Source organism: Oryctolagus cuniculus, chromosome 4, assembly GCF_964237555.1.
Source record: "Oryctolagus cuniculus chromosome 4, mOryCun1.1, whole genome shotgun sequence".
Lineage (NCBI taxonomy): Eukaryota > Metazoa > Chordata > Mammalia > Lagomorpha > Leporidae > Oryctolagus > Oryctolagus cuniculus.
This window is the reverse complement of record NC_091435.1, coordinates 80,863,675-80,888,506: the sequence shown is the minus strand read 5'-3', so window position 1 is coordinate 80,888,506 and position 24,832 is coordinate 80,863,675. Positions and strand designations below refer to the sequence as shown.

General features: G+C 46.4%; 1 protein-coding gene across 32 annotated transcripts in view; it reads right to left on the bottom strand.

Annotated features, from left to right (window-relative positions):
• Positions 1–24,832, bottom strand: part of KALRN (kalirin RhoGEF kinase) — a 783,799-nt gene that overhangs the window by 84,241 nt on the left and 674,726 nt on the right. For all 32 annotated transcript variants that reach the window (XM_051859217.2, XM_051859218.2, XM_051859219.2 and 29 more), the window contains one exon: positions 485–768. In XM_051859217.2, the coding sequence (XP_051715177.2) occupies positions 485–768 (284 nt within the window). The remainder of the gene's footprint in view (positions 1–484; positions 769–24,832) is intronic.

Below are 24,832 nucleotides of genomic sequence, written 5' to 3'. Positions count from 1 at the left end.
TGGACTGAATCCCTGTCTGTTGTAACCGCTGTATGTTAAACACGGTTCTCCCCCTGCAGCAATCTGGAATCGTCTGTTCTCTTTTATATACAGCACTGCTCAAGATACTTGGATGCAGCTGTAATCTCCCAGCCCAGTCTTTCTTTCCAAAGGAAAATGGTCTCCGTTCTCTGATTCTTGGTCTAAAGGTCTGGCCAGTTTTGATGTAGTCCTCAGCAGAGGCAGGGAACCAGGTAATCAACTGCCTCCCATCAGGCCCAGACGTCTGCCTCCCAAATCCGGCAAAATGATTTCTGTCTGCAGGATATTCTAGGCGCTGGTCAGCCTCTGGAGCTGGGCACATCTTGAGGATAAAAAGAACTGAAGTCACTTGGGCTCCAGATGACAACTCTCAGCGAGTGGAAGCTCGCTGGCATACAGAGCCCGCGGAGGGGGATCTGTGAGAAGTCCCTGCCTGCGGGGGTCTCCAGGCCCTGGCAAGTACCTCATCGGCGCTGTCTCCCTGTGGGGTCGTCTCCTCCCCAGGCTTCGGAGACCCCAGGTCGAAGCTCTTCCGACCATCCCGCACTTTCTTCTGCTTCTTGATGTTGCCATCCGCCTTCCCGCTGTTGAGCCGGCGCACGGGACTGGTCAGCCACTTCTTCAGGGTGTTGGTGGAGCGCTTGGGACCGGGGGAGCTGTGGATGGAGTTCAGGGAGGGCTGAGCCTGCAGGTTGGCCACGGACTCAGACTTGCCTCCGTTTTCACTGGAGGAATGAGAGTATGCATCTGAGGAAAAAGGACAGACAGACACAGCCACATTAGAGGCAGCTACGGTAGGCCCTCAAGCCGGCAATAAGACAGTGCCCTTCTCCGGCAGCTAGGATACCAGGTGGAATGTCACGGCCAGCTGCAGAACTGAGTCAGGGAGCCCACTCGGGACCTGCAGTGACAGCTGACCCTCAGTCAGTTTTGAACATGAAGGCACCATGCCCGGTGTCATGGATAGAGGAGTGGGCAGAAGACATACACCCACCTTCATGGAGGTTCTATTCTTATGGCGAACACATAAAATAGATTATGACAAGAACAAAATAATTGCAAGGTAAAGCAAGGCAGATGGTGAGAAGTTCTATACTGAAAAATAGAGTAGGGGAAGGGAGTAGAAATACCAAGGTGGCATAGGGCATGCAAATTAAACCGTGGGTCAGAGAAGGCCTCTTGACACGGGCATCTGAGCAAAAACCTGAAGGTATGGAGGGGGCGGGCCATGTGGCCACCTGGGGAAGGGTATTCCAGGCAGTCAGAAAAGGAGCCAAATGCAGAGGCCAGACCTGGGGTGCGCCAGGGGCGGCTTCGGCGGAGCAGGCAAGGCAAGAGCAGTAAGAAAGGTCAGAGAGGCAGCAGGGGACTGAGTGATCTGGGGACAGGGGGCCGGTGCGAGGCCTTCGGCTGTCACCTGGCGTGAAAATCCACCACAAGGCTGAGGCAGAGTGACACATCCTTCCCTACATGTAAGGGCCGTAGAAGTAGGGAGACTGGCTAGAAGACCAGGATGCTCTTCCAGGTGAAGGATGTTGGTGACTTGCAAAGGATGGTGGCGCCTGTGGTTGTTAGAAAGGCATGTTTCTGGGTGTGTTTTGATGGTAGACCCCACAGAATTTGCTGATGATCAGGCAGAGGATATGATAACAGGGGGTCAAGGATGACTTGGGATGTTGGCCTGCAAAACTTGGACCATGGTGGAATGGTTCCTATTGCTCACATGAGATGAACTTGAAACAGTAAGTGAGAATACTTAGAGATTCCTGAGACGGGGAAGGTGGGAGAGCAGCAGGCGTGGGGAAGAGGGGGGGCAGTTCAGTGTTGGATATCCTGGGGATGCCCACTGGAGGCCTGAGTGCAGAAGCTTTATGGCAGTTGGCTATCAAGTCTGAGTTCGGGGAGAAAGTGCTGGTGAGCTGGCGATAGCCAGGGAGTGCACAGATGGCAATGGAAGCTTTGAAGTGGGTGAGATCACCCAGGGGCACAGATACGGACAGGGAAGAAGTCCAAGGACTGAGCCAGAAACAGAGGTATGAGAGGACAAGGAAGCAGCCAGAGAGGTAGGAGAAGCAGAGAACGGGCCTCCCGGAGACTCCATGTCAAGTGTGTGGCAGAGGGGAGAAATCAGCTGTATCAAATGCTACTCGATAGGTCAGGCAGCTTGGCTGACCCGAGAAACAAGTGTTAAGCTTACTTAGCAACACGAGAGTCATTGGTAACTTTGAGAAAAGCAGCTGTCATGGAATGGAGGGGGCCAAAGCCTGATTAGAGAGGGTGCCAGAGAATGGGAGAGAGCAGCAAAACACAGCGCAATGGAAAATTCTTGTTTGGCTTTAAAGAGATAGTGATTGGAGATCAAGAGACTCTGTTTGGCTTTGTTTATTTAAATGAGAGAAATGAGCATATTGTTTGTAAACGGTATGTCCTTTATTGACTATTTGCAACGTCAGAATGTAGTTGCACGAGCCTCTGTATTTGACATTGACTATATTATTTCCTTCTCATAACCACCATGTGAGGTAGGTTCTATTACAGAGGAGGAAACTGCAGGCTTAGAGGCACCAGTCAATCTGCCTAAGGACATACAGCTCCTAAGGACAGGAGAGAGCTGAATTCCACACAGCCAGACACTGAGCCCTTAGTGTCTGCCCAGCTCCCCAGGTTCCCTCCAAATGTGGGGCTAAGGATAAGGCTGGAGGAAGAGCATGTCCAGAGGAAGCCACCCTGTGCCACAGCACAGAGGGGCCAGAACAGCCGACGTGGGCACTGATACCCGTATCAGGCAAACCTTATTTAATGGCCTCAAATCCTTGACACCCGAACCCCTGTAAAACTCTGAGATCAATATTAGAACCCTGTGACTTTGGCTTTCGAGAAAGCTTTGAGTTATTCAAAAGAAACCTCTTTAAGCCCCCTTCAGAACAGCATCCCTGCCCCTACTGCTCAGGGAGGCTGTTCTGGGCTGTACTAGTGTTGAGAAAGCACAGGTCCCCAGACTTTCCAAAGTGGCCCAGCAACACAGGAGCCACAGCGTACAAACCAAGACCCCGAGCAAGAATGACTAAGCATTAACAATGTCATGGAGCACCTATATGGTAGTGCACAAATCTAAAGATACATAAGACATGGAATTTATTTTCAGAGACCTCTCCTCTAGCTACACACATCATCCACACACAACAGTAGAGACAGCAAGGAGAAAGAGTGAAAGAGGACAACACAGCACACAAAATAAAGATGAATTCTTGTGACGGTATGTGATTAATTGCCCAAGGACTGGTACGAAAGCTGGTTCAGAGGAGGGTCAGCTTCGTGTAGGCAGGATTGGTCTGAAAAGGTTTAATGGAAGAGTAGGGGGAAAGAATTCCAAAGGAGGGAGACAGCAGGAACAAAAGCATAGGGGCAGGCAAATGAAAGAATAAACTCTCATAGCTCATAATAGATTCTTTGGATGAAATAAAGATTGATGAAGAAGGAAACAGTGGAAGATTGAACTTGAAGGGTTGGTGAGGACATTCAATAATAAACTGGAGGAGTCTGGAGTTCATTTTCAGACTACTGGGAAATGACATGATAAAAAGGTGTGTGTGTGTGTGTGTGTGTGTGTGTGTGTGTGTGTTTATAATTAATCTGGCAACTGTATGTAGCACAGCCCTGGGAAGGAGGGATTAGAATCCAGAAGGTCACCCTATGGGACTTACACAGGGATGGCAAGGGGGTGAATGGGAGGCATGTCCAAGGAAATGATACGGTGAACATGTGGAAGACAAATCAAAGGCGAGTCCTCTCTATGCGTGCTCCTCGACTCATCACCAAGAGGTCTTGGGAGAGTAATGCCTGACCAGCTCAAACTGCAACTGCCTGCCTGCCACCAGCCACCTACCTCACCCCACCCGACAGTGCCAGTTTGCACACTGATATTTAAACCAAACACATGACTAGGTATTTAAAGAAATTATCACAGTTTTTCACACATACTCAATGGTTGAATCACCTTTTCCTATAATGGCTTTGCCCTAGTCCTAATCTGACCCTGGAGGCTCTCTAGCTTGGATGAAGCCAATAGAGAAGAAATAAAATCCTGAAATGAGGTGAATGAATGATTTTTACCAATAGAGCGCTGCTTCCAGCTTCTACCACTGGCTGATCTTGTGGGTACCAAGCTCAGGCTTGCTGGGCCTTGACCTTGCTGGGATTTTCTTAGACATTGCTAGAGTCTGGGGCATATTTTGGAAAAAAACAGCAGAACATTTGCATTTAGAAAGACTCACAAAGAATGAGATCCTAATGCTCTGTGGTATGAAGGACAACGTACAGGGCTGCTCTGCTCAGGGACTATTTGGAGATCAACTGACCTGGTTGGCATCCCTGTAAGGACAAAGTTGTAATCTTATCTCAGAAAATTCTTTGTTGGCTGCAGTCTGGGGTCTGTTGACATTATTTCTTAAGTGTTTGGTGTGGGTCAAACTCCTGTTCTCAGAAGCCTGGGTGATAAACATCTCCTAGAGCACTAGAAGCAGAAGCAGGGCCTCTCTGTTGTCTTCAGCTGATAAGGTACAGAGCTGCTGCTCCTGCACCAGACCCCTCGGATGCCATGTGGCTCTGCTGAGTCCAAGCCTTCAAAGCTTAGATTTATCAACACAGACTGTGTCAGCAGAACTAGAGACCCAGTAGGCAAGACAGACGACTGTCCAAGTTTTGTTTTGTTTCTTCCATGGCAAATCGCAGCCTGGCTTTAAAAGATTCACAAATGTAACTTTGGAATGACCATTCCTCTTCCCCTGTTGTGATCTGGTCTACTTTTGTGCTTTCTGTATAGATTAATGGCAAGAGTACAAACAGTACAAAATTATAAATCAAGAGTATTCTCACTTATTGTTTCAAGTTTATCTCATACGAACAATGGGAGTCATTCAACCATGGTCCAAGTAAGGGGAATATAAAAGTTGGAAACATTTTATAATTCATCATTTAGTTAAGTGTTCTGTCTTGGGACAGGACCATTTCCAAATCGCTTTAAATGCATGACTGTAAAAGAATGTGGTATCATTTAGAATAGAAGTTATCTACTTACTTAATTGCTTCTCAAGAGAAGGATTAGCACATTGTACTCATGCCATCTTTGGAAAATGACTGCCGGTAGCTGTTTGAGAATTTATGCTATTATCTTTCCAGCTAAGAAACTGATTTGTAAGAACTACAACGATGACATTATTTTCTCATCAAGTTCCAAGTCAAGATAGGTACTGTTTATTATGATTCTCATCTTATGAGACAAAATGAGAGCAAGTCAGGAGACTGAGGCCCACAGCGGCAGAGAAGAATTAAACCGAGATCTAACTCCACTGGACACATATTTATGTTCATTCCATGCTTTGGTCTCTACAATGATTATAAGAAGGAGGATCAAGTTACTAGTCTATGCAAACATTGCAAACACAAATTTATATACAATGTATAGAAATTACAAAATGTCAGTGCTGAAAAGAGTCTCATTTACCTTACTAGTTTTATAGATAAGACAGTGAAGGTTTACATAGGGGAAGGTTATTGTCATAAATTAGCACCAGAGCTAGACCAGGATCCAGGCACCCCTCCGCCAGCTCAAAGACTCCGAAACAAAGCATCCTATTTAGCCAGGGCCTTAGAAACTTCCAACAGCAGGTTTTCACTAAATGGGAAGAGAAATATATCCCCAAACACTGCAGGTAATAAAGAACCCCTAATGTTCTGGTATGCACAACTGGATTTCTAGATTAAAAATAATTTTCTGAGGCTAATTTTACTATGAAATAGTCTTAAGATACAGAAGAATACAGACATAAAATGACAACCACCTACATATAGCAAAAGTGTGCACATTTCTGCCAAATTTGCTTTAGCTTTTTTTTTAATAGAGGATTACAGATATAACTGAAGCCCTTTTGCCAGTTGGTTTTCTATTCCCCAGCTTCTCTTTTGAAGCTGGAGTGCACCTTTATTATCCATGTTGCTACACATTTACTTTATATGCAAATGTAGTATTATTTTGATTTATATTTTATAAATTATAATACAGGTGCTATTTCTGCAGTTTTGCTCATTTATTCAAAATTATTTAATTTCTCCATGTTTGGACATGAAGATCTACTTCAATTGTTTTCATAAATTTTTATTTATTTTCATCATATTTGAAAGGTGGACAGACAGAGAGGTCTTCCATCTGCTAATTCACTCCCCCAAACACCTGCAACGTCTGGGGATGGGTCAGGCTGAAACCAAGAGCTGGGAACTCAGTCTGGGTCTCCAGCAAGGACCCAAGTGCTTGAGGTATCATCTGTTGCCTCTCACAGTACACATTAGCAAAAAGTGGAGAAGCCAGGCCTTGAACCAGGCACTCGAAATGGGATGTGGCGACTTAACTGCTGTGCCAAATGCCTGCTCCATCATTCGTTATAACTGGGGACCTCAACAAGTTCATGGAAAAATGAAGTTAAATTTGTTTATTTTGGCACAACATTTTTTTGAAATCCATGCATACCTATGAAATCCATGCATAGTCTTTTTCATAGTAGGCATTTTCTTTTTTTTTTTTTTAAGTTTTTGACTGTATATACATTTCTTTTTTTTTTTTTTAAACTTTTATTTAATGCATATAAATTTCCAAAGTACGACTTATGGATTACAATGGCTTCCCCCCCATACCGTCCCTCCCACCCACAACCCTCCCCTTTCCCACTCCCTCTCCCCTTCCATTCACATCAAGATTCATTTTCGATTATCTTAATATACAGAAGATCAGCTTAGTATACATTAAGTATGGATTTCAACAGTTTGCTCCCACACAGAAACATAAAGTGAAAAATAATAGATGATTTTTTTAAATGATGATGAAATCAGACAGTCATTCACCATTTTTCTAATCACAAAATATTGATTTAACCTTATTTCCATGGACCTCAAAGTGAGTTGAAAGCAAAGCAGGATTGGGGCTGGTGCTATGGTGTAGCGAGTTAAAGCCCTGGCCTGAAGTGCCGGCATCCCATATGGACGCCGGTTCTAGTCCCAGCTGCTCCTCTTCTGATCCAGCTTTCTGCTATGGCCTGGGAAAGCAGTGGAAGATGGCCCAAGTCCTTGGGTCCTTCACCTGTGTGGGAGACCCAGGGGAAGCTCCTGGCTTTAGATCGGTGCAGCTCCGGCCGTTGCAGCCTATTGGGGAGTGAACCAGCGGATGGAAGACCTCTCTCTCTGTCTCTACCTCTCTCTGTAACTCTGTCTTTCAAATAAATAAAATAAATCTTAAAAAAAAAATAAAGAAAGTGAAGCAGGAGTATACCTCCTTGACAAAAAGCCAAGACAGTTCTATTAGTTTTGTGGGAAGAGTACCTCTAAAGATCAGCAGCAGGGTCCTAGAAAGAGGTAGGTTACAGACTTGGTTTCTCCTGTACTCTCACAGCACACCTCTGATACCACACATGTGGGGGTTTCCTCCACACACCAAGCAAGCACCAGTGTTTCAGTGGAAACCAGCGGGATGCCCTGCAATGCCACTCAGCTCTGACACTGTCTACCTGGAGACAGAGTCGGATCCCACAGGCTGGGGGCTCAGTCGCCAAGACTGCACTCCTGCTTCAGAGGCCAGCCACAAAGGCCAGCTATCATTTCCTGAGCGTCTGATCAACCAGCTAAAAACCAAGGTTCCCTCACCTCCCATCTTGGGTTCAGTTAATTTGCTACAGCAACCCACAGAACCACTCATATTTCCTGGTGCTATGGTTTGGATATTAAATAACCTCCAAAGGCCCATATGTTAAAGGCTTGATCCCTAGGGAGGTGCTGTTGGGAGGAAGTGGAGCCTTGTGGAAGATCCTTGGGTTACTGGGAGTGTGTCCTTGGAAGGTAGTCTCAGGCGAGGATTTATGAAAGCCTGAGGTTGGACCCAACCTCTGCATCCTGGCTTACCATGGGATCCTTCATAAGCATTCACCATTGCCATCTGCTGCCCTCATCAGAGGCAAAACTGATGGACCTCCCCCACCCCAAATCAGGGACTTGAACCTTCAAATCTGTGAGCTAAATAAATCCTTTGTCTTTTAAGCTAGGTGCCTTGGGTATTTCCTTACGGTAACAAAAAGCTGATTAATATAATTGGTCTATTATAAAGGAAGTTACAAAGGATGCAGATGAAGAGATGTGTCATACAAGGCATGCAGGGAGAGTGGTGGAGTTTGCATGCCCTCCCTGGGCACATCCTCTCTAGGAACTCCTACAAGTTCAGTTCTCTGGAAGCTCTCTGAACCCTGTCCTTCTTTATGGGGGCTTCTTTATATAAGCATGATTGATTAAATCATTGGCCAATTTAACCTTCAGCCTCTCCTTCCTTCCCAAGGTTAGGAGTGGGGTTGCAGATCTCAACCTCCTAACTCTGCCTTGGTCTTCTACATGACCAGCCCCACTCAACTCCTAACCTGAAGCTAGCTGGGGGCTGCTGTCAGTCAACTCAGTAGCATACCATAAAACAAACAAACACACAAAAAACCTCATCACCTTGGAAAATCAAAGAATTCTAGGCATTGTATGCCAGGAAACACAAGATCAAATATATATTTTAAAATGTCACAGTATGTCTGTGTACAGACATCTAAGGGTTTGGAGGACTGTAGCATCCTGGTTGTACACCTCACTAAGCTGGCCCACCATTTTCCATGCTGCCTTGAATCACACAGATCAAAAATGGAACTCGTTTTCACTGCACTCTTCTGGAGTTCACAGATGGCATTCAATCACACTCAAAAGGCATGTCTTCCAAACAATATATTATGTCACTGCTGAAAGACGTGAGCTCTAGTTCTACACTAATCATACTTATTTTATCTACCTGGTCAATGGGTCTGTAAATATCTCTCTGGTATTCATCATCATATTAAAAATGTTGATTTCAATGGCCGAAATCAAAAGAAACCACAAAGATTTCTTTTTCTTTTTCTTTTTTTTGACAGGCAGAGTGGACAGTGAGAGAGAGAGAGAGAAAGGTCTTCCTTTACTGTTGGTTCACCCCTCAATGGCTGCTGCGGCCGGTGCACCACGCTGATCCGAAGCCAGGAGCCAGGTGCTTATCCTGGTCTCCCACGCAGGTGCAGGGCCCAAGCACTTGGGCCATCTTCCATTGCACTCCCGGGCCACAGCAGAGAGCTGGCCTGGAAGAGGGGCAACAGGGACAGAATCTGGTGCCCCAACCGGGACTAGAATCCGGTGTGCCGGTGCCGCAGGCAGAGGATTAGCCTATTGAGCCGTGGCACCGGCCTCACAAAGATTTCTAATATCCACTAGATATTCACATATGAGTCCTATAATCTTTTGTTCTTTTGTTTCACTTTAGTTCCAGTGGTAAAGGAATAATTATAAACTCATTCTTATTGCTTTACATGGCTTAAGCTGTATAAGGCCAATGCTTTTCAATATATTTGTCAGCAGAGATTACATACTCAAACATTCCTGTTTGCCTGGCTTTCTGGAAATAACTTGCTTAGTATAAAAATTATAGAACTGTGCCGGCGCCGCGGCTCCCTAGGCTAATCCTCCGCCTTGCGGCGCCGGCACACCGGGTTCTAGTCCCGGTCAGGGTGCCGGATTCTGTCCCGGTTGCCCCTCTTCCAGGCCAGCTCTCTGCTGTGGCCAGGGAGTGCAGTGGAGGATGGCTCAGGTACTTGGGCCCTGCACCCCATGGGAGACCAGGAGAAGCACCTGGCTCCTGCCATCGGATCAGCGCGGTGCACCAGCTGCGGCGGCCATTGGAGGGTGAACCAACGGCAAAGGAAGACCTTTCTCTCTGTCTCTCTCTCTCTCACTGTCCACTCTGCCTGTCAAAAAAAAATTGTAGAACTATATATATATATGTAAAATATTTCATTCTGGAAATTGTACATATAAAGAAAGGGTATAATGAGGGGAAGGCCAATGGTGAAAATTCTTTGGGTGATAAAAGAATAAGTCCATGTGTGCTTGTAAGCATGGACACACAAGACCCACATGAATTAATAGGTCCTGCATGGCATACAATAATGACACTGGCAGGTCTTCTAGCTAAATGCTATGACAGCCAAGCTCCTGTTTTTTGCATTTTGGCTGAGGTCCTGAGACTATGGACTACCAGCTTCTAGGATGGCTGACTTCCCAGCAAACCATCTGGTTGGCCACCTTGTTGCCTGGGCTACTTGGTGCTGGAGAAAAGCAGAAAGTTGCTACAGTGACAGTGACAGGAAACGCAGGAGGGGGAGAAACACTGTTTCTTAACACTAGGAAACTTGTTGCCCTTTCCAGTACGCCCACCACGATTTTAGACTAAATTTGGCAAAGGCTCTTGGCTCAGGATACTCCTTCTCCCATGTCTTAGTCACTCTCAAATCTCAAACGGAACAGCACAAGCCCCAGCCTCCTGCTTATTATGCCAAAGCTTTTATACTTCATTCAGGAATCTCTTTTCCAGAAAGCCCTTACCCAACTCAACATCCTGTACCTCAGCAATCTACTCAAATTTAACTTTATGTGTTTTTATAATTTTTGTACCTCTGAATCCCTGTGCGTTTAGGATATCAGTGTCTGATTTTTCCTATTAGACCAAGAGTACAAAATTGAGGCCCACTCTGAACCTTGAAAGTGCTCGGTATTAGGCTAGATCTCTTTGTTTCTACTTAGCAACCTCCTTCTTTCCCCTTCATGGCTGTTCCCGTCATGGCAGAATGTGCACCAAAATCCATGCCACAGAAATAACTCGAAATCCAGTGGCATCCATGTAGGGCAGGGATCCTTTCATCCTCAGAGAACTTTGGGACACTAGCCTTTAAGAGGAAATCTCCAATAGACAAAACAATCCCTCAGTCAAGAGTCAGCACCCCTGGCTTCACTCTAGATTACATCCCTAAATTTTGTTTTAATTCAGTCCAGATCTCCCTCAACCACTTCTGACTCCTTCAGTACTAATCTCCCCACCCCTGCCCCATGCTTCGACTCCTGGCAGGATGCTACTGGAATCAGAGGGCAAAATGATGATGCTCCAAGCTTCTTGGCCTCAGAGTCCCCCTGGCCTCAGTTTCCCCTATATCGGAGTCAGAGACACAGGGAGGAGAACCCTCAAAGGGCACCAGCCCCAACTCCTCACCCCCAGATAAGCACATCCTAGAAACACAGGGACAGACTGATCCATTGCTATACCAATTCACTTCAATGGCTTCCTGTCCAGTTGCCTTTGGAAGCTGAGGGTTGGAAAATGATCTCCGTATTTCACCAGGGTAGATTCTGGACATATCAGACCAGGCAAGTCAGTGAAAGAAGCGCAAACAGCTCTGCTATTCCCTTAAGAGTAAATATTCTTGAAATTATTTAGATTTGTACACATATTTCATCCTCCTAGACTTGACTACAATCTCTGGAGCAGAAACACTTCCTCCCAAACTGTGGCAGAGAAAACTTTCCCCAAAGACCTCTAAACCATCCAAAACATAACTGCCAAAAGAACATGGCAAGCCTTCACAATGTAAGACTTAATAAAGGATACATTATGTAAGTACAAAACCTAAACAGAATTTTTTTGTGAAAAATGGTTACTCTATCAGATATGACTTCATACTTGTTAGGACAGCTATTATCAAAAAGTTAAGAGATTCCAATTGGTGGGGATGGGGGTGGAGAAAAAGGGACCCTTGCACACTGTTGGGTACACTGTTTGTGGGAATGTAGATGGCAGCAGCTGTATGGACAACTTTATGGAGGTTCCTAAAGGAAATAAAGATACAACTCCCATATGATAAAGAAATTCCTCTTTTGGGTAGACACCCAAAGGAAATGAAATCATTACGTCATAAAGATAACCAGTACATCCATGTTCATTGCACCATTATTCACACTAACCAAGGTACTAAGAGTAAGTAGATAAAGAAATGGGTGTATATACGCAATGGAAGGTTATTTAGCCTTAAAGAAGAGATCCCACCATTTGCCAAAAGATGAGTGAACCTGAAGGGCATTAAGTTCAGTGCAATAAGCCAGACACTGAAAGAAAAATATTTCATGCCCTCACTTTTTTATGGAAACTTTTTAATAAAAAAGTCAAATCTAGTGAGGCAGAGAATGAAGCAATGGTTACCAGGAGGTCAGAGTAGGGTTGGGGAGGATGGGGAGATGTAGGCATGATAGACAGTGACAGATACCCAAGATGAAGCAGTTTAGAAATCTAATAGACAACACCAGGACTATAGTCAGTAGAAATGCATTGTGTTTGGGATTTCTGCTAAGCTAGTAGATTGTAGCTGCCCTAATTGTTCTACTCACTGAGCAACCCTGCTGCACTCCTCCTTGCCCACACACACTTTATCCTCTCCACTTGTCTGGAGCCCACCTAGGACTTCTGAAGCAACCACACCCAGCATGTTCTGTTTCTCTGAGAGGACCTTTGCATCACTCATGTGGCATTGATAAACGCTTGTTTATATATTTACTCCCCTAAGGAAAGTCCTTGAGGACAGAGACATCCTCCATCTTCACATTCCAGCAAAAATTCTTTGGTCATAAAATGGATGAATAGGTAAGGACAAAAAAGATGAATTATTGGAGTCTGAGTATTTTTAGGCACAGAGATCTCTAAGGAAAAGTCAAGGTTGTTGAGGTACACATCTTTCAAACCTAGTAATGTGATTGTCAATCTAGGCTTACATTGTGGAAGACAGTATGGAGATACCTCAGAAATCTGAATATAGATCTACCATGTGACCCAGCCATCCCACTCCTGGGAATTTACCCAAACAAAATGAAATCAGCCTATTGTTGCTCCCCCTCTTCATGGAGGAGCAACACAGGACCTTGCCTAGGCTTCATATCCGAGTCACGGCACCATTATGTCGCTCCCCCTCTTCATGGAGGAACGACACAGGACCCTGCGCTGTTCTTTCGTCTGCTCGGCCCTCCCTGGGTTTGCTGCTGGTTCTTCCCGGGTTGGCTACTATCCCTTCCACCTCCGTGGAAGGGCAGTTCCCCCTGGCCACATTCCCCACTTCCGCAGGGGAGCGGCACACCGCCGGCCGGCTCTTCTCGGGGGCTGCACAGGTGTTCCTTCAGCTAGATGTTCCCCTTAGATGTTCCTGGTGCATGCCGTCTCTCTCCTCCTTTATAGTCCTCCTCCGCCAATCCCAACTCGGCTGCCCACACGCCGAGTACGCTGCTCTCCAATCAGGAGCAAGTCCTACAGTTTATTGGCTGAACTGGAGGCAGCTGCGTAGAAGCTGTTTTCTCCTCTCCCAGCGCCATATTGTGGGAGAGCAGATGCATAGAATAAGTCTTAATTCCAGTAACTTAGTCTAGTCCGAATTGCTCCCCACAGATCCCCCTTTCTTTTTATTTTTTGGCGTTGATACGCGCCTGTCTTCGGTGTCCCGCAGCACACACTCTGCTCTGCTTGCTAGAGTTGCCACAGGTTCTTACAAGTCCTATCAATCAGGCAAACCGAATCCGGGTCCTCTCTTCGCCATGTTGTGAGGAGGTTTTTTGGCGCTGATGCGTGCCTGTGTTCGGTGACCTGCGGCTCACACTCTGGTCGAGCCGCCTGCTGGCGCTTACCGCCTTAATCAGGCAGACCGAATCCAAGCTTTCTCATTGCCGTATTGTGGGGGAGACTTATTAGTGTTGGTTTGTGCCTATCTTCGGTGACCTGCAGCTCATACTCTGGTCGAGCTGCCTGCTGGTGCTTATCGCCCTAATCAGGCAGACCGAATCCAAGCTCTCTCATTGCCATGTTGTGGGGTGACTTATTGGTGTTGATAACGTGCCTGTCTTCGGTGACCTGCGGCGCATAAGCTGCTAGCCGCCCGCAGGTGCTCACCACTTCCCTAATCAGGCAGACCAAATCCAAGCTCTCTCATTGCCATGTTGAGGGGAGGCCTCACCTCTCTCCATTTCTCTATCTCCAGGCATTCCTATCTCTCCTATTTTACTTCTATCTTCCAGCATTCCTATTTCTCTCACTTTACTTCTAAACTTCCCGCGGCTTCTCTTATCCCCGCGGTTTCCCGGCGCCCGCCTGAGGCTGCTTCTCGGCACCTCACCCCGCAGCAGCTTCACGGCTCTGCGCGGCTTCCCGGCGCCTCGCCCCGCCGGCGCCCGCCCCGCGGCGGCTTCACGGCTCTGCGCCGCTTCAGCCCGCGCTTCTCTCATCTGCGCGGCTCGGCTTTGCGCGCACACTCCGCGGTCTCCACGCACTTCGCGCCCGCACCACGGCCTCGCGCCAGCCCTGCGTTCTCTATCTATTCACGCCCCGTGCTCTCTCTGCACACGGCGGCTTCCGCGAATGTTTCTGCCACCACCGGCATTCAGTCCAAGTTCCCCGGACTAACCTGGCGAATTTCAACCTGGCGGCCCACGTCTCTGCCTCTGGTTCCAGATCTTCGCCTCTTGCTCCCCGGGGTGACTTGAAGAATTCCAAGGTGGCTTATGTCTCCGCCTTGGCCTGCACTCGCGGCTTCATCCTCCCTAACATTTTTCTCTACCCGGTATGTTTCCTTAAGTTTTCTTCCAACAATATTCCTCTCATTTCTCCTGGCTTCTCCCCACAGTCCGTATCCGAGTCCAAGCCTCCTCCAGGTTTCACTTTCGCTTTCAGTCTCCTAGCTTCCCCGCCATAGTCCACATCCGAGTCTATGAAAGCTTTCACTTTCGCTTTCAAATCCTAACTTCTTTCCCACAGTCCATATCCGAGTCTATGCCTAGGCTTTCAATAACTTCTTCCGGCACCTTTTTCGTCCGGCTTTCCCCTAGGCTCTTTGCTAGTCTCTCTCTCCGGTATTTTCCCATTTCTTCCCTCCTAAGTTTCCTATCCGAGTCACGGCACCATTATGTTGCTCCCCCTCTTCATGGAGGAGCAACACAGGACCTTGCCTAGGCTTCATATCCGAGTCACGGCACCATTATGTCGCTCCCCCTCTTCATGGAGGAACGACACAGGACCCTGCGCTGTTCTTTCGTCTGCTCGGCCCTCCCTGGGTTTGCTGCTGGTTCTTCCCGGGTTGGCTACTATCCCTTCCACCTCCGTGGAAGGGCAGTTCCCCCTGGCCACATTCCCCACTTCCGCAGGGGAGCGGCACACCGCCGGCCGGCTCTTCTCGGGGGCTGCACAGGTGTTCCTTCAGCTAGATGTTCCCCTTAGATGTTCCTGGTGCATGCCGTCTCTCTCCTCCTTTATAGTCCTCCTCCGCCAATCCCAACTCGGCTGCCCACACGCCGAGTATGCTGCTCTCCAATCAGGAGCAAGTCCTACAGTTTATTGGCTGAACTGGAGGCAGCTGCGTAGAAGCTGTTTTCTCCTCTCCCAGCGCCATATTGTGGGAGAGCAGATGCATAGAATAAGTCTTAATTCCAGTAACTTAGTCTAGTCCGAATTGCTCCCCACAGCCTATGAAAGAGAGATGTACCCCATGCTTATTAGAGCTCAATTCACAATAGCTAAGATATGGAATCAACCAAGATGTCCATCAACTAATGACTGTGGTATAGTAGGTTAAGTTTCTGTCTGAGACACCGGCACCCCATATAGGCACAGGTTAGAGTCCCAGACTCTCCACTTCTAATACAGCTCCCTGATAATACACCTGGGAAAGCAGTAGAGGATGGGCCAAGTACTTGGGCCCCTGAACCCCATGGGAAGTCCAGAAGAAGCTCCTAGCTCCTGGCTTTGGATGTGTCCAGCTCTGGCCATTGTGGCCATTTGGGAGTAAACCAGTGGATAGAACACTTCTCTGTCTTTCCCTCTCTCTGCCTCTCAAATAAAGAAATAAATATTTTTTAAAAAAAGAAATTATAGTATAAATACACTATGGAATACTACTCAGTGGTAAAAAACAAAAGTGAAATCCTGTCTTTTTCAACAAAATGAATGCAACTGGAAACCATCACACTTAGTGAAATAAGCCAGTCCCTAAAACACAAATGCCATGTATTTTCCCTGATTTGTGGTAACTAATAGAGTACCAAAAAGGTAATATATAGGAGCAAAATTGACATTTTGAGATTTGATGACTGTTTACAGCCCTTGTCTCTGCTGTTGAGGAACAGTGATTTTTTTCTTTGTACTATTTGTTGAACTCTTTACTTAGTGGAGGGTTAATCTTCTGAGTATAAAGTAAACTGAAAGTAGATCTTTGTAAAAATTAAGAGTGGGAATAGGAGAGAGAGGAGGAAGCAGGGTGGGACTGTGGGTGGGAGGGACAATAGAGTAGGAAGTATCACTATGTTCCTGAATTTGTATATATGAAATACATAAAATTTGTATACCTTAAATAAAATTTTTAAAAAATCCAGGCTTAGTATTCCCTGTTATTCTTAAGATGTTCTAAGTGTTGCCCAGTCAATCAATATGGATTCAACAAAGTGACTTATTTTATTACTGCAGGACTTGTCAGAGTCTTTAATATGTTAATGTAGATGATGACTCCAGAGGGAACAGGTAGCATTGACCAAACTCCTATGCTACATTATAGAAACCAGTGTGGTTAACACTGATCTTGGCTATTATTCCACCCAAGTGAGGAACACAGAAGGTGAGTCAGACTCCTGAGGATGCTACAGCAGGGTCGTCCGTCAAACTCAAAACCTACTATGGATGCCAAAGTGGAAGATAAGTTACAGTCCAGTCCAGTTATTTTAGGCCTATGCGCTGTCACATCAAAGTCTACCCAGAAGCCACGGGGAGGCCTGACCTGGACTTAACTGATAACATGCCCTTCAGCAGTAACCTTAACCAAAGGTGACCATGATAGGCTTATTACAGAGGCTGAGAAGAGCTGAGCGGGGACACTGGAGAGCTCAAGGCTGTAATTACAGGCTACTTAGCTGGAAACGTTGTGATGGAAACTCTCCCAGGGAAACTGAGGGTTGAAGGAAGAAGAGGAAACTGCTTATTTGGAGGAAGGTCAATGGCTGCTTCCTTTCTGCATCATTTTTTGGTAAACAACAGTACTTGTGTGGAGTGGGGTATAAAATGTGAGTGATTAGGACCTCTTGGGTTTAACATGAGTTGAGACTCTCAGTCTTGATCTGGCCCTCCTTCTCTCAAACACCTGTACTCAAATGGGTTTTCTTCTAGGTCCTCACTACCTGACTTGGAGACAAATAGCAGGCAAAGAAGACAGAATGCAGCCTGTGCCTCATGAACAAGCAGGACATTGCATTTCAACTCAGCACCCTTCACACAAACGTGCACCTGTGGCTCTCCTCTCTGGCCCCCTTGCTTCAGATCCAATACTGAGGGTACACGACTTTAAGGAAAACCCACTGCCTGGCCCACCTGGGGGTGGGATTCACAAGTGTGATCCCACTGACAACAGTCCTTTAAAACTTTTTATTTTGACAAAATTCTGAATTTAGAGAAAAGTTGCTTGGCTAATATAAAGAATGCCTATAGACTCTTTACCCAGATTCCTCAAATGTTGATATTTTAGCACTTTCTTTTTTCTTCCCTTTCTCTCCTCTCTCTGTGTGAATGGAGAATAGGTTACAAAGAAGTTTCCCTTTCATCCTCACATATATTCATGTATGTTTCCTTACAACAAATATATAGCCATAGTACCATGAGCAAAATAAAAAATGTAACACTGATACTTTATTCAAACATTGCCACTAATTCCAATACTGTCCTTTATAGAAAAGGAGCCTTCATGATTTGTACATCCTTTGAGTCCTGTGTAGGTATTTATAGAATGCCCCTCAATTTGGGGGGCCAGATGTTTCCTTATGATTCTATCTGGGGCATGCATTTCTGCAGGGGTGCTGTGTCCCAGCAGGAGGCACACAATACAGATTAGATCCGGGTCTCCTGTTGTCAACTTTGATGCCCTGGTTGAGGCAGTGTCTGTCATTGGTGCAATAACCCACCATGTTAAACTGCAAACTTGCTCAGCCTTGGAATTTTATAATTCTAGTATAATTTCGGTTTGCCTAACCTTCAGCATACATATGACAAAGTAACTGCACGTGATGTTTAAATAAGCCTCCTACGTAAAATACTCAATCCCACTCATGAAACAGTGTCCCGATCACAATTATGAGAATAATTTTCCTCTCCACTGAAGACAGACTGAACAAAGTATAATGAATATGGTGATTATACTAAAGGCTGGAACTACATTTTGTTAAAATTTTATAGGTTGTGTTTTTCTTTCTTTTTTTTTCTTTTTGACAGGCAGAGTGGACAGTGAGAGAGAAAGAGAGAAAGGTCTTCTTTTTGCCATTGGTTCACCCTCCAATGGCTGCCGCGGCTAGTGCGCTGCGGCCGGCGTACCACGCTGATCCGAAGGCAGGAGCCAGGTGCTTATCCTGGTCTCCCATGGGGTGCAGGGCCCAAGGACTTGGGCCATCCTCCACTGCACTCCTGGGCCACAGCAGAGAGCTGGCCTGGAAGAGGGGCAACCGGGACAGAATCCGGCGCCCAGACCGGGACTAGAACCCGGTGTGCCGGTGCCGCAGGCAGAGGATTAGCCTGTTGAGCCGCGGCACCGGCCCTAGGTTGTGTTTTATCATTCTACTTAAATTAATTTTAGCATTGTGGGTACATAAAGTGTGTCAAGCTGAAGGTTCCACATGAAACACACAATTTCTAAATGGCAATTGTGAAATCTGTTCTGGCGTCAGTGAGGCTCGTCCACAGGTCTTGAAATCGGCTCTGAAAGTAGTGTTGAAGCTTTCACGGAGAAACAAAGTTCTGGCTGACTCTGGCAAGCATTTACAGTATTTTACTAATGAACTCAGAAAGTTCATCATGACAAAGAACACTGATGGCTCTTGAGTCTTGAGGGTGGGGCTGGCCCACTGAAAAAGTCCTGGGTGAAGAAGGGAAACAGGGTTCCAAGGTGCTGGCAGACAATGAAGAGCTTCCGGTCTCACAAGTCCAGTTGGGCAGTGTTCAAGGTGGAGGAAACAGCAAGTAGGTGATGAGAGAGCAGATCAGTTAGAATCTTAGAAGTTCAAATGCTGGCTTCTAATTTAGAAAGCACTGAATCAAGTTACCTAACTGTTCTAGCAAAGAACCCTTGGTCACTACAGCTAGGTGGAGAGGCCAGATTAGGAAGATGCCACAAAACCCCAGAAAGGTCACTTCCCAGTAATAACAAGCAGGTTACCTGCATAATGGGAACCAGGAACTCCCTTCAGCAAGCATCCCTGCCCTTGGGCAGCTAAGACAAGCTGATACCTTGTCCCACAGCCACGAGTCAGTTCCTGGCTTATTAGCAGCATTTCTGCTTTCTTTCAGCCAGGAAAAATATCCAAAGTACTTACTGAGCTGCTAGGAAATAGAGCATTTATTTACCTAGTGCAAGGGTCAAAGCTCAAATGTCTTCAGCAACCAACTGGTAAGGCAAACATGAGAAGGTGAATGAATATTGGGTAACCAGGAGATGCATGGGCTTTGGCCAAATGGAGACTGCAAATCTGCTCAAGACACTGATACTTTAAAAAGGATCCAAACTTTCTGCTGCCAACCAAAGGCCCAAGGGATGCTGCATTGCCTTGCCTACCCCAAGGAGGCAAGGCCATCTCCTCTTTTTTTTTAAGATTTTATTTTATTTACTTGAGAGGTAGAGTTACAGAGAGAGGCAGAGACACAGAGAGAGGTCTTCTATCCGCTGGTTCACTCCCCAATTGGCCGCAGTGGCCGGAGCTGTGCCAATCTGAAGCCAGAAGCCAGGAGCTTCCTCCGGGTACCCCATGCGGATGCAGGGGCCCAAGGACTTGGGCCATCCTCCATTGCTATCCCAGGCCACAGCAGAGAGCTGGAATGGAAGAGGAGCAACCGGGACCAGAACCGGCGCCCACAAAGGATGCCGGCGCCACAGGTGGAGGATTAACAGAGTGTGCCATGGCACCGGCCCTGTCTCCTCTTTATTATAACAGGAACTCCTAGCTCTGTGATCAGCAGTGACTGGGAAGGAATGTCATCCAGCATCACAGATGGCCTTGGCAGAGGAAATTCACAATTAGACTATTTCCACAAGAATGCCCCCTTCCCAGAGCCTGTCTAGACCCTGCCCATTATGACAGCTCCTTTATCATGTAAGTGCAGGGTCCCCACAGGCTCAGTTTACATGACATTTCACATCTGAAGATACTCCATTATTACCCACTCATTCATACAGCAACATGTTTACCGAGTGCCCTCTATGTGGTGCAGCTGTTTGTGATGCTGGGCTATAGCAGTAGAAGAGACAAAATCCCTGACATCGGGAAGTTGACATTCTAATTAGGGAAAAGGTCAGTATGGACTCAGATAATAAATAATCACGAAAGAAGAATGTCCAGTGTCAAGTGATATTTAGAGAATTAAATGGGCCAATGGTCTGGAGCAGGCCAGAATTACTGCTTCAGAATGAGCAGTTGGTGCCAGTCTCTCTGAGAAGTGACACTTAAGCTATAAGCTGAGGCGCAGGAAGGAAGAAACGAGCTGTGTGAGGACAGGGCTAAGGCATTCTGCCCAGGGCAGATGGTGCAAAGGTCTTAAGACAGGAACGAGTATGGGAGGTTTGAATTATCTGCAGGAAGTTCTGTGGCTGGAGTGCGCTTGGTCAGTGGGAGAACATGAAATGAAGCTGAAGCTGGAAACATAGACAGGAAGCAGACCAGTGTCCTGCGGGCCAAGGCAGGGAGTTGGAACTGCACCCCACACGCAATGGGAAGCCACAGGAATGTTTCAAAAGGGGTTAGGGTCATGAGATACGATTCATTTTACTTGATGATCTTTAATTTCTGACTCTTCCTTGTCGAACAGCCAGATATATTTCTTCTGAATTAGAATCACCTCTCCTCCAAGAATCACCTGTTCAATGAGTGAACATTAAAGAATATGGGGAGAAGCATCTACTAAATATGGATGAATAGGAAGGATCAGGATATCCACATCTGATCTCTGGACAAAACGCTCCACCCTCAATTCACACACATAAGGCCAGCCTATTCCTTCTACTGCCATCTGAGTTTCAGACATCCGTGTGTCACCTGATGTCTCAGCTTGGTTCTTGCTGCTATGGTAGAAGGCATACTGCTACAGCTTTAGGTGGCATATAGTGCGCTCCCACCTTGGATTTTGCTTCTCTCTCTGCCTAGAACATTCTTCCCCCAGATCCCACATAGCTCCTTCCCATTCTTCGTTCAGGTAGTTTCTGACATGCTGCCCTCCCTGCCTACCTTGTTCACAGCTGCAATAGCGTGCCCCTCCCTGCTGGTGATTCCCTTTCCCAGTAATTATTTCCTTTATTCTTCACTTTTTAAAAAGTATTTATTTATTCATTTATTTATTTGCATCTATTTGAAAGGGAGGGAGGCAGGCAGGGAGGGAGGGAGAGAGAGTGAGAGAGAGGGAGGGAGAGAGAGAGAGAAAGATAGTGCTTACAGCCAGTGGTTCACTTCCCAAATGCCTGCAACAGTCAAGGCTGGGCCAGGAACTCCATCTTGGTCTCCCATGTGGGTGTGAGGGGCCCTAACACCCAGAATGCATTAGCAGGACACTGAATCTGAAATGGAGCCAATGGAACTCAAAGTGGCACTCTGATACAAGATGTGAACGCTCCCAGCAGTGACTTAACCTGCTGCACTGCCACACCTGCCCCTGTATTCTTCGCTTCGATGTCTGGGGCCTTGTTGACAGCTAGGACAGCCCTTCCCAGGACTAGCTAATTCCTAGAGAAGACTTTGCTTTTCATAGGCAAGCCCACAATCCAGAGCCCTTACCCCCAGCCACCTTGCTTAGGCTCTCACCTTCCCAGCCTCTATCCACTTGTCCTCATCACCCCAGGGTGATGCCAGACAATCAGGCACACTCCATCTACTCCAGAGCCCTCTGAAAGTATGCAAGCCAGCCAATCCTAAACTGCTTACCCTGCCTCATTTCTTAAAAGGCTTCAGCCCACTAATTCCTCTCCCCCTGCCTGCCGCCAACCTCAACGTTTTCTGCTGTGGCCCAGTGTGGCGAGCCTTCTTTTGGAAACTGTGAGTAGTAAACTGTGTTTTCAACAGCAATCATCTCCTGATTTGTTGTCATTCCTGAATCTCAAATGTTTCTATTAATAGACTACATTTTAGGATATCTACTATAGATTTTACTTATTTATTATTTGTCTCTCCTACTCCCACCATTCAAATATAAGCCCCTGAGGGAGAGCTTTTTTGTCTGCCTTGGTTCACTGTGGTGCTGTTGGCACTTAGAAGAGTATTTGACACAGAGCTAAAGCATTCAGTTAACACTGCTGGGGGAAAATGATCTATAAAATTCTCCATCAATATGTTCTAAATATCAAATTAATGAAATGGAAGCCAAGGTGCCTGGTGCGTGTACATGGATGAATACAGAAGCCAAGTGGTAGAGTGCTATGACCTTGGAATTCAAGTTCCAGCTCCTATTTCTTAACTTTCCTGAACCTTAGTTTCTCATCCATAAAATGAGGATAACTACCACCTATGAGTGAGAAAACAATACTTAAGGCAACAGTGGAGATAGTATATGACAATAAACAGTAGTGACAATGCTGACTGTTGAAGGACAATAAACAGTATTGTGTCTGTGGGCCTCAGGCCTGCAGGACAGCCAGCCCGCGTGCTTAGTGCTTTGAGTCACCCACTGGAGCTGGTCCTCTCTCATGTTCTTTCACAGGACAGCAACAGGAGAATGCACAGCCTTCCTCCAAGCAGCCCATTGCCCCTTATCCCCTTTTGACCTGCTGCTCCCTATTCATCAGATGCAGAAGTAGACCCTAGCTAGTGCAAATACACACACACTCAGAGGTGTGCCCCGCAAGTGTGAACACGTGAGGTGCATGACACACTGAGGGCTCACTTGAACTCAGCTCAGAGAAATAGCAGGCACACAGGGAAGATGGGATTTATCCAGTTCATAACATTTCCCGCTTGTTTCTTACTCCCCTTCATGACCTCAACATTTAAAAATACTTACATGAACAGAAAGACTAAAAAATAGTCAAAATTTTAAAAGCAATATGTAGTTATTACAGGAAAGACAGAAAATGAAAAGCTTCTGTAATCTTACCACCTTATGACAAGTACACTTCAACACTTTAGAACATTTACTACGTGTTTTTGGGGTGTGTGTGTTGAGCTGATTATTTGTTCAGTGAGTAAACTAATGTGGAGCTGGATATTTGCTGAGTGAGTGAACTAACACTGAGCCCAGACAGTCCTTCCTCAGCTCTCTGACCCACTGGCTAATTTTCAGGGCTCCAGGAAGCCTGATTGCTGTGTGGGTACTTTTCCTGGTATACTCGGTGCTAGGCCAAGGGCTTGGCTTCCAACTGCCTAAGAAAAGCAGAGTGTGGTACAGAAAAGGATCCCTGGGCCATACCGGGAGCCTCACCCGTGGTTTCCAGCCTTACTGCTAACCGGCTGCATGATCTTAGGTAACGCCCAACCTCAATGGCTCTCAACTGACTACTCTGTCCAGTTAAGAACAATTCTAGGGGCCAGCGCTGTGGTGCAGCGGGTTAACGCCCTGGCCTGAAGCGCCGGCATCCCATATGGGTGCCGGTTTGAGACCCCACTGCTCCACTTCCGATCCAGCTCTCTGCTATGGCCTGGGAAAGCAGTGGAAGATGGCCCAAGTCCTTGGGCCCCTGCACCCACGTGGGAGACCCAGAAGAAGCTCCTGGCTTCGGACTGGTACAGCTCCGGCCATTGCGGCCAACTGGGGAGTGAACCAGCAGATGGAAGACCTCTCTCTCTGTCTTTACCTCTCTTTGTAACTCCATCTTTAAAATAAATAAAATAAATCTTTTTTTTTTTTAAATTAACAATTCTAGATCTTTTCTCCCCGCCTTTTCATCTTGGAGTCTCGGAGATTGAGAAGGTTCAAATCTTTATTCTGGGCACGCTCAGAGACCATCTGAACTCCTGTTCTTTGAATCTGACCATCAGGCAGGCTCATAGCAGAGAAGACAGCTCCCTGAAATCAGAAAGATCTGAGCTGGAGAGAAGCAAAAACTGTGGGGATCAGGTAGGATGCTGGATAGCTTCCACTGACTTTCAGGCTTTGGTTACTTGGGCCTCACCTCAGCCACCCTCTACTTAGTACCACCCGTGGCAGGCAGCCAGGGCAAAGATTCAGGTTCCAGGTATCTGTTCTTTGTCGCTCTTGAAAAACCCACCACCTAGTCTAGAGCATTAAAATGTGAATTTATAGTAAACATTTAAAGGTTGTATGAGAGATTATTTGTAAAACTGTAGGAAATGCTTATATAACATTTAGTGAAAAGAGTAGGATACAATGTTGAATCTAAAAACTGGACCAGCTAAGCTAAAACGTGTATACACAGACATATGCACACACAGGACTTCAAAACGTGTGTCGAACATAGAATTACAAGCATTTAGCTGAGTGATGAAGATACCAGTTAAAATGCCTGCATCACACACTGGAGTACCTGGTTTCGATGCCCAGCTCTGGCTCCTAATTCTGGTCTGTTGATAAGGCAGAACCTACAAGGCAGTGCTGAAGGATCAAGTAATTGGGTTCCTGCCACCCATGTGACAGACCTGAATTGACTTCCCAGGACCTGGCTTTGGCCTGGGGACAGTCTGGACTTTTGTAGGCATTTGGGGAGTGAGCAAATGGAGGGGAGCTTTCTTTATCTCTCAAATTAATTAATAAATAATTTTTTTTTGACAGGCAGAGTGGACAGTGAGAGAGAGAGAGACAGAGAGAAAGGTCTTCCTTTACCGTTGGTTCACCCTCCAATGGCTGCTGCGGCCGGTGTGCTGTGGCCGGCGCACCACGCTGATCCGATGGCAGGAG